This window comes from Rhinatrema bivittatum, chromosome 5 (assembly GCF_901001135.1).
Source record: "Rhinatrema bivittatum chromosome 5, aRhiBiv1.1, whole genome shotgun sequence".
NCBI lineage: Eukaryota > Metazoa > Chordata > Amphibia > Gymnophiona > Rhinatrematidae > Rhinatrema > Rhinatrema bivittatum.
Window position 1 is genome coordinate 94,203,236 of NC_042619.1, and position 12,517 is coordinate 94,215,752.

Sequence of the window (12,517 nt, forward strand, 5' to 3'; positions counted from 1 at the left end):
TAATCACTCCGTGGACTCCTTCTGTGGTCGCGTTTCAGGAGGGTTTTCCCGGTTTTTCAAGTGGCCCCGGTATGCCTGCTGACCATGGTTCGCGAGGTTCTTTTGAAGCGCACTCTGATGTTTTAGCGCCGGGGATGTGTTCCACCTTTTGCTGCAGTTCCTGCTGTGCGCAGGTCTCTCATGGGTCATTGGCAAAATTCCTCTGCGCCCGGGACCTCCCGTGGCCAGAGGCTGCACATTCGACCCTTCGCCACCTCCAGCCGGAGGTGATTGCCTCGGAGATATCCGCCACATGGGTCCTGTAGCTGTGCCACTGGTCGGCCGGTCCGGCCTCCTCCGCCCGGTGGGGTACGTTGCCATTCAGAGGTAAGCTGTTCCTTGTCCAGGACCTTGAGAGACTTTGGATTCCTTAGGGGGCGGTAGGGGCCATCAGCTCCCGGTGGGCCCGTCTGTAACCATCCTGGTCCTTTATACCCTCTAGTCCACGCTTCGGGGCCAGTGTCGGTATACCCCACACGGGCACGGTGTCTCCTCAGGGGGGGTTTGTCTTTCGTGATCGCAGTTTTTTGTCGCAGCATTCTTGTGGGTGCCTTCTCTTGCGCAAGGGTTAGCCCACGCGCTCAATCCTTACGCCTGCACATACTCCGGAGTATCTTTGCCTCGTTCCTCTGTCCCCTTCTGAGACGGTTGCCTCTCCCTCTTCTCCGCGGACTGGGTCTGGCTCCGGTCGGACCAGGGGGTCCTCAACGTTCTCAGACACGGGCAAGTCTCCGCCTTCCTCGTGTTTGACGGGATCTTTTTTCTGTTTCCCCTGGTGGGCGGTCCCTGCGACATACAATGGAGCTAACCCCCGCCAAGCTCCTGTGTCTGGGCACGGAGGCCCCGGTCCCAGCCAACGTATGTGCCGCAGGCCACTATCCTGTTTTCTTCGTTCACTCTTAGACCTCACAAGAGTCCCCAGGCTCTCAGTTCCCGCTTCTCCGCATGCACATCCTGTGAGCATACTCGTGCCGTCTTCCCCCCGGGGCATTCCTCGGCCCACTCGTTTCTTTCAATGGCATATTCCATTTTCCGTTTCATCGTGGCTGCCATAGTCTCTTTGTGTTCGCGTCCTCCGCCGGGACTTCGAGTTCTGGATGCTTCCCTTTGATCGCGCGACGGAACCTTGCATCTTCACCAATGTCTAGGTGTTGATGGCTGCAGTTCTCCGCCGGGCAGGACTCCTCGTCTACTCTTATCTAGGCGTCTGGCGCGTCAGGGCCAAGGCGGAAGTTCTTTGTCGGCGGTCAGTGTATCGCGGGCTAGCTTTCTTTGCGTCCCTAGGGTGGATACTGTATTTCTCTTAGAGCAATCTTCATCCCTTCCCGGAGTTAGAGTACCTGGGTGGGCAAGGTCTTCTTGCCTTGTGTGCGGGCCCTCAATTTGTTCAGCCGGTTTTCAGAGTCTGCCCTTGCTCCCTTCTTTGACGGCTTGTGTCTGCCTGCAGATCTCGGGCTCCTCGGCTCCTACCCTCTCCCTTGTCCCTTGGGCCCTTGCTCCAATACGACTGTTCTAGATAACTTTGCTGTCCCGTTGGCAGCCACTAGCAGAACAGTCTCACACAGTTCTCCCGTTCTTGGGCTCTACCGTCGCCGTCTCGCAGGGGTGGATTCCCCCTTCTTTTTCTTTTGCTACCGGGCTTACCTCTCCAAGTTCCCCAGTGGACGATAGTGCCCACGGATGCTAGTCTTTCGGGCTGAGGAGTGGTCGGCCTCTCCTAGTATGCCCAGGGGACCTGGCCAGCGTCTCTGTCTCGCTGGCACATTACGGAGTCTTGGGCGATATTCCTAGCTCTTCTGGAGTTTCTCCCTCTCATACGCGGCAAGGCGCTATGGGTCTTGCTTCCATCGCCCAGGTGGTGCTCGCAGTCCGTGGGTGGCCCTGGACACCAGCCTTCTCTTCGCCTGGGTAAAGCGACACCTACAGTGCCTGGCGGCCTCCCACTCCGCGGGCTAGGGGAATGTTCAGGTTGCTTTCTCTGTCGTCAGTTGCTAGATCCCGGGGAGTGGGAACTCTTGGCTCAACCATGGTTTTCTCATCGACAGGTGGTCCCCTCCCACCTGGGCCTCATGGCGACTCTTCTCAGTACCATGGTAGATTGGTTCTTCCGCTGGTGGGACCACTGCTCGGTGGGCGTAGTTGCCTTGGCTCTCCCTCGGCCGGCGGAACGTCTTTTTCTACTTCTCCCCCCCCCCCCCGTGGTCTCTGGTCGGGAAAGTTCTTAGACGGATAGTTCTCCACCGGTGTCCCATGGTTCTAGTACCGCCCGAGGGGCCGTTTCAGGCCTTGGCTCATAGTTTTTCTCAACCTAGCGACGGTCGGACCCCTGCGGCCATGCCATCTTCCTCAGCTCCTTAGTCAGGGCCTTGTCTAGCGCCCTGCCTTTTTGTATGGCGATGTCTCCGGTGTGAGGGTTTTACGGAGTCGGCCGTCTTCGCCTTCCTTCGGGCCTGGAAACGGTCGACTCCGTGGCGTACGTGCGCATCTGGAATGTGCTTGAGTTTGTTTGTGCGAAGTCGGGTTTTTTGGCGTGCTCCGCACCAATCTCCTTAGTCTTTTCTTCTCTGAGGCAGTCTCTCTGAGGATCCTTCCTTCGTTCTTGGCGCGTACCAGTCTACCCCCTCGGCTTTCTCCTGGGTCGAGTGGCAGGTCGTCCCTGAGCGGCAACCCGTTTGCAACTTGGACTTTCAGGGGCGTCAGGCATCTACATCCACCTTCTCGCCCACTTATCCGTCGTAAACGCACTCGGTGGTGCGGACCCCTCTGTACGGCTCTGTTCGACCCTCTCCGTCGTGTCACCCTGCGGGCCCTTATACTTAGACTGTCTTCTGGTCTTATCTCCTCTGCTCGTCAGATCCAAGCGCTGTCCTGGCGGGATCCCTTTTTGCGATTTTCCGACCTCAGGGTAGCCCTCGTACGGGTCCTTCCTTTTTTTTTTGTGAAGTTTCGTCTAACCTCTTTGTCCTTCGGTCGCTGGAGCTCCCCGCTTTTTCTCCTGCGTCTGGTGACTGTCTCCATTATCTTGATGCCATACGGGTCTTCGTTACCTCGCTTCTATATGAGTTCTCTTGCTCTATTTCCTGGTCCCCAATGGTTTCGTGCATCTGCATCGTACTTCTACAAATGGTTTCGTGCATCGTACTTCTACAAAGTAAGGATAAACAACAAAGAATCGCATCCAATCCTGACAGAACAAGGAGTCCCACAAGGATCATCACTTTCACCCACCCTCTTCAATATCTACCTCCTCCCTCTCTGCCATCTACTCTCAAACCTTAAGCTTACCCATTACCTCTATGCAGACGACATACAAATCCTCCTTCCGATCACAGAATCCCTTCAAAAAACCATCACGTACTGGAACGAATGCCTACAGCCCATCAAAAACCTACTCTCAAGCCTCAACTTAGTATTGAATGCTAATAAAACCGAAATGCTCATTGTCTCCCAGGATCCACACACAATCTCTTCCAGCCTCTCTCTACCAAACACAAACAACTCATTCTCATCTGACGTCAGAGACCTTGGAGCATGGCTTGATAATCATCTAAACCTAAAAAAGTTCGTAAACAATACCACAAAGGACTGCTTTTACAAACTGCAAGTCCTCAAAAAACTTAAACCCCTCCTTCACTTCTCCGACTTCAGGCTAGTACTGCAATCCATCATTCTTTCTAAGCTCGACTACAGCAACTCCCTGCTTCTAGGTATACCCGCCAACACTATCAAACCATTACAGATGGTTCAGAATTCAGCGGCTAGAATTCTAACTAGCACTAATAAAAAAGATCATATCACCCCAATCCTTCGGAACTTACATTGGCTCCCCATTAAACAAAGGATACTCTATAAGGTACTCACTATCATACACAAAGCGACAAACAAACTAGCCCCCATCACATTAAGCTTTCAACTCCAACCGCACACGTCCTCCAGACCAATCAGAAGCGCATACAGAGGAACACTGCATGCTCCGCAATTAAAATCATCATTGAGCAAACGAGCGCTATCCTCAGCAGGCCCACACCAGTGGAACACGCTTCCCCCAGATCTTAGACTAGAACCCAGTCATCAAGAATTCAAAAAAAGACTGAAGACTTTTCTCTTCCAACAAGCTTTCCCAGACGCTTAATCTTACTGTGACGGACAGACTTCCTAATTACTAGGTATCCCTTAATTATGGACACTGTATCAAATACTACTATTAAGAATCTGCAACTGGACAATTATCTTGGAGCTCAAAAATTCACTTTATTTCATATATTTATTTGGCATTGCTTATTTTTATATTTATTGCTACGTTAAATAGTTATACTTCTTATATATAAAATATTATATTTCTTTATTTATTTCCAGTTAAACTATTATCACTTTATTTAGTATTATGTTAAATTGTCAACCAGTTATACTGTTCCATATGTTCTACGGTTCCATGTAAAGCTCCGCTCTCTGTTGAGCAGTTCTTCGTTTTATGTAAACCGGAGTGATTTGTAGTCCCTACAAGAACTTCGGTATATAAAAATTAAAAATAAATAAATAAATAAAATCTGTCCATCTTCCTGTTCCCTGGAGTGGGTCCAGTCGGAGTAAGCCGGCTTCTGAGCCCACTATAGCACGCTAGTTGCAGGAAGTGATCTCTCGGTTGTTCATTGTCATGGCCTGGCGGTTCCCCGAGGGTCTTCCGACTCATTCTTTGCGTTCTCGAGCTCCTTCTTGGGCGAACATTCTTTTGTTCTCTCCGTGGACGATTTGCACAGTTCATACTTGGGCGTCCTTATCTTTTTTTTGCTCGACACTATCGCCTAGAGGTGTAAGCTCTGCTTCGGTTCTTTTGGGCTACCAGTGCTTCGAGTGGGACTGCCTTGATCCCACCCATTTTAGGGAAGCTTTGGTACATCCCACAGTCTGGACTGATCCGGGTACATACAGGGAAAGGAAAATTAGTTCTTACCTGTTAATTTTCGTTCCTGTAGTACCACGGATCAGTCTAGACGCCAGACGCCCTTCCCTGTTTGTCTTTTTCTGTCCTCTGGTTTTTTTCTTGCAGTTCTGCAGAGTCTATCTCATTTTTGTACAAAAATACTGAGCAAAAACACCGGAAGCCTTGGTTGTTCTCATGCCAAGAATATGCAAGAACGGATAGTTAGGCCATGTTCCTTACATTTTTCTACAGTTGCTCCATTTGAGCTTTATGGTTACTTGCTTGATCCTACTTTGGTCTTCTCGTTTTCTGCTTTGACATACGTTATACTGAAGGGTTAGAGGATAGGCTCTGTCCTGATATACGGCATCCTTCAAGTTTTAGTCTGTCTCCACCTGCTGGAAAGGAGGCTCAACCCACAGTCTGGACTGATCCGTGGTACTACAGGAACGAAAATTTAACAGGTAAGAACTAATTTTCCTTTCTAATATTTGCTGATAAAACATTTAACTAGTGAAAGCACTCCTCATGACTTTTGTAGTCTATAAGATTGTATATTTATTTTTCTTAGGAGCTGATTAACAGGCATTTAATAACAATGGCGCAGATTGATCATGCAGATATCCCAGGTAAGAATTTAGAATAAAAAGGAATGGGTCATTTTCTAATGGCAAGCACATATAAACAAGCTACTACTCAAGGATCATATGATTCCATTTTGTGCCAGCATAGAGGATTTTTTTTCTGAGCTTTCTAGAAAAGACAACTAGTCATGTGTGATGCTTTCTTACATTCTGCCAGACCTGCAGTTTTTCAGTTTTGTTTAATTTGGAAGGTGTGGTGGAGGTGTACGCAATTGGAGGGCGTACATATAGGGATTTCACTGATTACAGTTTCTGTCCCTGCGACTGGTTTTTGCCTCTGTCCATTCCTTGTCTGTTTGAATTTTTCTTCCAGGGAGGTTCCCTTGATCTAGTAACCTAATTAGACTTTTCAGCATTTTCTCTTATTTAATTTTTTCTTCACTGCCACTGCACATAATTGCTGAACACTGTGGTCCTTTCCTTGAACTTTTTTGTACTCCAATGCATCATCTTGTTAGAATTTCTTCTTTTTTTGGTCTCGCATCTATTTTTCCTCACCATGTCCAAGAAGCAAGCCAGTGGCTTCATGAGATGCTGGAAGTACTAGCAGAAGATATCCTTTACACATCCATATTGTTTTAAAATGCCACAGCACAAATCATAAAGTTTCTTAATGTAGCTTCTGTGCCAAGATGTTGCTGAGAACATTGCAGGCCTAGCCATGAGTGTTCTATGCCTATGTGTCCAGTACAAGTAAATCCAGCTGGCACCGAGGATGAGTCTTCTAGGGCCACTGGCCAGGAGACAAAGATTAGGTCGTCCATCATAGTTGGCAATTCGGTTGTTAGAAATGTAGAAAGCTGGGTGGATGGTGGACATGAGGCTCGCCTGGTAACTTGCCTGCGTGGTGCAAAGGTGGCAGACTTCACATGTCATCTAGATAGGATTTTAGACAGTGCTGGGGAGGAGCCGGCTTTTGTGGTAAATGTGGGCACCAACAACATAGGAAAATGTTTGAGGGAGGTTCTGGAAGCCAACTTTAGGATTTTAGGTAGCTGAAATCCAGAACCTCCAGGGTGAAATTCTCTGAAATGCTCCCTGTTCCACGTGCAGGTCCCAGGAGGCAAGCAGAACTCTGGAGTCTCAATACATGGATGAGGTGCAGGGAAGAGGGATTCAGTTTTGTAAGGAACTGGATAACCTTTTGGGGATTGAGAGTACTTTATATTTTATTCTATATTTTATAGGTAGGCAGTGAAGAGATTGTAAAATGGGAGTGATGTGGTTACGAAGAGGGGTACCAGATAATAAATGTGCTGCACTGTTTTGAACTAATTGTAGCAAATGAATTGAAGAGTAAGATAAACCTAAGTAGAGTGCATTGCAGTAATCTAAGCCGGAGAAAATTAAAGATTGAAGAACAGTCCTGAAGTCACAATAGAAAAGAAGAGGACGGAGACGTTGTAGAAGTTGTATTTTGTAAAATGATTTCTTTGCTAAGGAGGAAATCTTCTGTTTCATGGATAGATCTGTATTTACGACTACTCCCAGATTTATGGCATGTTGTGTTATTGGAATTGCTAGGCCATTAATTGTTAAATGAGATGGTGGACCTATGGAAGAATCTGTAATGGATGTTAAATGAACTAGTTCAGTTTTTGATGGGTTCAATTTTAGACGGTTGTGAGATAACCAGGAGTTAATAGTGGATAGGTAAAGTGTGACCAAAGATAGAGTATCAGACCAAGATGTTTTATAAGGGACAAGAAATTGAATATCATCTGCATAGATTTTGAATTGTAAATTGAGGGAGGATAAGATATGACATAGGGGGAGAAGATATATATTAAATAATATAGATAATCAGAATGGAACCAGGCTGCTGGCACTAACTTCTAAAAAGGAGGTAGAGCAGCTTTTAAACTACAACAAAGGGGAAAGCAGACGGTCACTCAGCAGTGCATGGTTCGGAGGAAGGTATCTTCAAAGGATACTAATGAAACAGGGAGTTAGGACATCCAAAATGTAGTCCATGTGCCTATAAGTAAAGAATCACTTGAGCTAAAGGATTCCAAATTATTGCTATCAACTGAAAAGCAGGTTGTTAATACAAACAAAAAAACACACTTTGAAATGTCTGTATGCCAATGCCAGAAGTCTAAGAAGTAAGATGGGAGAGTTAGGGTATAGTAATGAAGGGTGATAGACATAATTGGCATCTCAGAGACCTGGTGGAAGGAGGGTAATCAATGGGACAGTGTTATATCAGGGTACAAATTATATCTCAAATAGGGAGGATCAACTTGGTGGGGGAGTGGTGCTTTGTATCTGGGGGGGGGGGGGGGGGGGGGGGGGGGAGGGGCATAGATTCCAACAGGATAAAGATCATTCAAGAGACTAAATGCACAATAAAATCTATATGGGTAGAAATCCCATGTGTGTTGGGTAAGAGTATAGACTCAGACTCTTAACAACCATATATTGACATCGCCCATATGGTTGTTAAGAGTCTGAGTCATTTTTGTTACTACGGATGGAGGACTATTTTAATTAACAAGAAGAAAAAATCATAAAAATAATTTTTTGAAGTATTAAAGGATGATGAAGGTGGATGATTGAAAAGACCGGTTAGTGTCTATTTTAAGAGATATATAACGTCAGGCTTGCTGACATCTTCTTAGGCTATAATTTAAAATATTTTGGGTTCCACATTTTTGTTATTTGATTTGTTGTTGTGGTTAACCACTGACTCTCTTTCTGTAAGTTAGATTTCAATTACCCCAATATTGACTGGGTAAATGTAACATCAGGACGTGCTAGAGATATAAAGTTCCTGGATTGAATAAACAACTGCTTCTTGGAGCAGTTGGTTCAGGAGCAGACGAGAGGGGGAGTAATTTTAGATCTAATTCTTAGTGGAACGCAGGATTTGGTAAGAGATGTGACAGTGGTTGGGCCACTTGGCAATAGTGATCATAACATGATCAAATTTGAACTAATGGTTGGAAGGGGGACAATATGTAAGTCTACAGCTCTAACACTAACTTTTCAAAAGAGAAACTTTGATAAAATGAGGAAAATAGTTTGAAAAAACTGAAAGATGCAGCTGCAAAGGTTAAATGTTTTCAACAGACGTGGACATTGTTTAAAAATACAATCTTAGAAGTGCAGTCCAGATGTATTCCACACATTAAGAAAGGTGGAAGGAAGGCAAAATGATTACCGGCATGGTTAAAAGGTGACGTGAAAGAGCTGTTTTAGCCACAAAAAAAAACCCCTTCAAAAATTGGAAGAAGGATCCAGCTGAAAAAAATAGGAAAAAGCATAAGCATTGTCAAGTTAAGTGTAAAACATTGATAAGACAGGCTAGTGAGATAATTCGGAATGAAGTTGGCCATAGAGGCAAAAACTCATAATAAAAACTTTAAAAAATATATCTGAAGCAGGGAACCTGCGAGGGAGTCGGTTAGACTGTTAGATGACTGAAGGGTTAAAGGGACTCTTAGGGAAGATAAAACATTGTAGAAAGACTAAATGAATTCATTGCTTCTGTGTTTACTAATGAGGATGTTGGAGAGATACCGGTTCCAGATATGGTTTTCAAGGGTGATGAGTCAGATGACATGAACCAAATCACTGTGAACCTAGTAGGTCAGATTGACAAACTAAAGAGTAGCAAATCACTTAGACCGGATGGTATGCACCCCTGGTTTGTGAAGGAAATCGAAAATGAAATTTCAGATCTATTAGTTAAAATTTGTAACCTATCATTAAAATCATCCATTGTACCTGAAGACTGGAGGGTGGCCAATGTAACCCCAATATTTGAAAGGGGCTCCAGTGGTAATTCAGGAAACTATAGACTGGTAAGTCTGATTTCAGTGCCGGGAAAAATAGTGGAAACTATTCCAAACATCAAAATTATAGAGCATATAGAAAGACATTGTTTAATGGATCACAGCATGGATTTACTCAAGGGAAGTCTTGCCTCACAAATTCCACTTGGGCCAGTGCTTTTCAATATATTTATTAATGATCTGGAAAGGAAAACGACGAGTGAGTTATTCAGATATGAAGATGATACAAAATTATTGACAGTAGTTAAATCACAAGCGGATTGTGATAAATTGCAGGAGGACCTTGCAAGACTGGAAGATTGTGCATTCAAATGGCAGATGAAATTTAATATGGACAAGTGCAGGGTGATGCATATAGGGAAAAATAACCCATGCTGTAGTTACATGATGGTAGGTTCCATATTAGGAGCTACCACCCAGAAAAAAGATGTAGGCATCATAGTGGATAATGCATTGAAATCATCGGCTCAGTGTGCTGCAACAGTCAAAAAAGCAAACAATATTAGGAATTAGGGGTGTGAATCGTGTGATCGATCGTCTTAACAATCAATTTTGGCTGGGGGGGGGGGAGGGAAATCCGATCGTCGGGACCCCCCCACTGGACCCCAGGTAATTTAAAACATTTGGGGGGGGGGTCGGGAGGGTGGGGGATTTGTTTTAAAGGTTCGGTGTGGGTTTTAGGGTTTTTTTGGTGTGCCGGTTTTCCCGCGCCCTATTTAATGATATAATACAAATGCCCCTGACGATAAATCGGGGGCATTTGTATTGTATTGTGCACTCTAACGATTTTGGACAATTTTAAAATTATCTGACGATAATTTTAATCGTTCAAAAACGATTCACATCCCTATTAGGAATTATTAGGAAGGGAATGGTGAATAAAATGGAAAAGTCATAATGCCTCTGTATCGCTCCATGGTGAGACCATACCTTGAGTATTGTTTACAATTCTAGTTGCTGCATCTAAAAAAAAAAATATATATATAGTTACACTGGAGAAGGTATAGATAAGGGCAACCAAAATGATAAAGGGGATGGAATGGCTCCCCTATGAGGAAACGCTAAAGAGGTTAGGGCTGATCAGTTTGGAGAAGAGACAGGGGATATGATAGAGGTCTATAAAATCATGAGAGGTCTAGAATGGGTAAATGTGAATTGATTATTTACTCTTTCGGATAATAGAAGGTTTAGGGGACACTCCATGAAATTAGCAAGTAGCACATTTAAAACAAATCGGAGAACATTTTTTTCTCTCAACTCAGAATTAAGCGCTGGAATTTGTTGACAGAGAATATGGTTAGGGCAGATAGTATAGCTGGGTTTAAAAAAGGTTTGGATAAGTTCTTGGAGGAGAAATACATTAACCACTATTAATCAAATTGACTTAGGGAATAGCCACTGCTATTTACTGGCATTAATGGCATGGGATCTTCTTAATATTTGGGTACTTGCCAGGTACTTGTAACCTGGATTGGCCACTATTGCAAACAGGATGCGAGGCTTGATGGACCCTTGCTCTGACCTGATATAGCAACTTCTTAAGTTCAGCTAGAAAGTGGCTTTGCAGCCTAAAGAGATTGCCCAGGATGCTGACCAAGCTTTATTAAAGTAAAGTGATGCTTAGTTGATTCTACACCTCAGACTGAAGACAAACCCATGAGTTAAAACAAATCCTGTTCCCCCACTGAAGTCATAAGGGTTCTAAAGAATCCATTTGTGAGTTTAAGTGGAAGACTACTAAGCCTCAACTGGAGGCTTTGAAGTTAGGTTCTACTCATTATTGTACAACTTCTATGTAGTTGAAAATTTCTGTGCTCCAAAGTGGATGACCCTTTGACTACTCAGGCAAAACTTTGCCAGTGTCCGAATATCCATCTGCTGGGCTCCAACTAATATTTCCATTTGGCCTTTGAGTATGTGCTGTCCCTTACCAGACCTATTCCAGTTTTTGTCACTAGTGATCTTTCATAGCAAGCAAGAGAAAAAAAAATCAAATGATCATGGAAGTATTCAACTAGCATCTCAAATGCACAGTTATATGCACTGGGCAGTTTCATGCCGAATGTTGGGTTGAGTAATTCACCTCCAGCGATCTTATCATTGATATGGGATGCATCAATGCCAGGTTGGTCCTTTGTGTCAATGGTAGTGCCAAACAAATTGAGTGATGTTGCCTCTTCAGCACAAGGAGAGGAGCATTTGATGTCTTGATCTTGTGCTGTTCTCACACTGGCATGTCCTAGAACTCCTCAACTTTTAGAGGTGTCTGAGGAGTCTCTGAATCTAACTTGTCTGAGAACATTAGTTAAGACTATCTCCTAACCTCCCTTAAGAGCTCTATCTGTAATCAGAAAAAATATTCCCTTCCAGAGGATATTGCCTTTCCCAATTTTGTGGAAAGACTGGCAAATACACATCTCAGGAGAATCTTTATTTTGTATTAGGGCACACCTAAGAAGTTGATGGCAGTGTCTGTTCACCCTTTCCTCAGAAGAGGATGTCTGAACACTCATACTCATTGGTTCCTGTTAATAAGAAAGGAAATACGAAATAAGTCAAAGCAGCTCTGGAATCTAGCTACTTCATCAGAGCATTGTATTAGAATACACTTCAAAAGATCCAGAAAGTCTAAGATGCATGTATGTGTCCCAGCATAGCCCATAAGTGTAAAACTCTGGACTTTATTGGGAAATGACATTTTCAGAACACTATGGCTTTCTTCTTACATAGAGGTCTACCAGCTCTCCATGGCAACCTAATTATATATCCTATGAGATAAAAGTATAAATTTTCACTCAGTTTCTCCCTTATGGATAGAACAGCATGGAAAGACTCTGCTGCATCCGTTAACACCCTTAGACTTCAATGGCCATACATATCGAGCTTCAGTAATAATGTGTAAGTATGGCTTGTGGACATGTCATGCTTGGACAAAAACCTTTGTGGAAAGAAAATGAGACGGTGGACTTGATGAAGGACAAATGGACCAATTTCCAGGCTGTCTGTTTCCAGCTCCAATCTGCCTTTAACATCTCTGAGTTACTTCAGAAGGCCTTCTAGACCCAGAAGTCAGAGCTTGAGCAATCACTACGGTAAATTGAGAAGTCTGAAACACT

The 12,517-nt window shown here is 44.3% G+C and overlaps 1 protein-coding gene across 1 annotated transcript in view; it reads left to right on the forward strand.

The window, feature by feature from the left end:
* Positions 1-12,517, forward strand: part of PAN3 (poly(A) specific ribonuclease subunit PAN3) — a 315,850-nt gene that overhangs the window by 134,473 nt on the left and 168,860 nt on the right. The window contains exon 8 of the mRNA XM_029602606.1: positions 5,532-5,589. Coding sequence (XP_029458466.1) covers positions 5,532-5,589 — 58 coding nt within the window. The remainder of the gene's footprint in view (positions 1-5,531; positions 5,590-12,517) is intronic.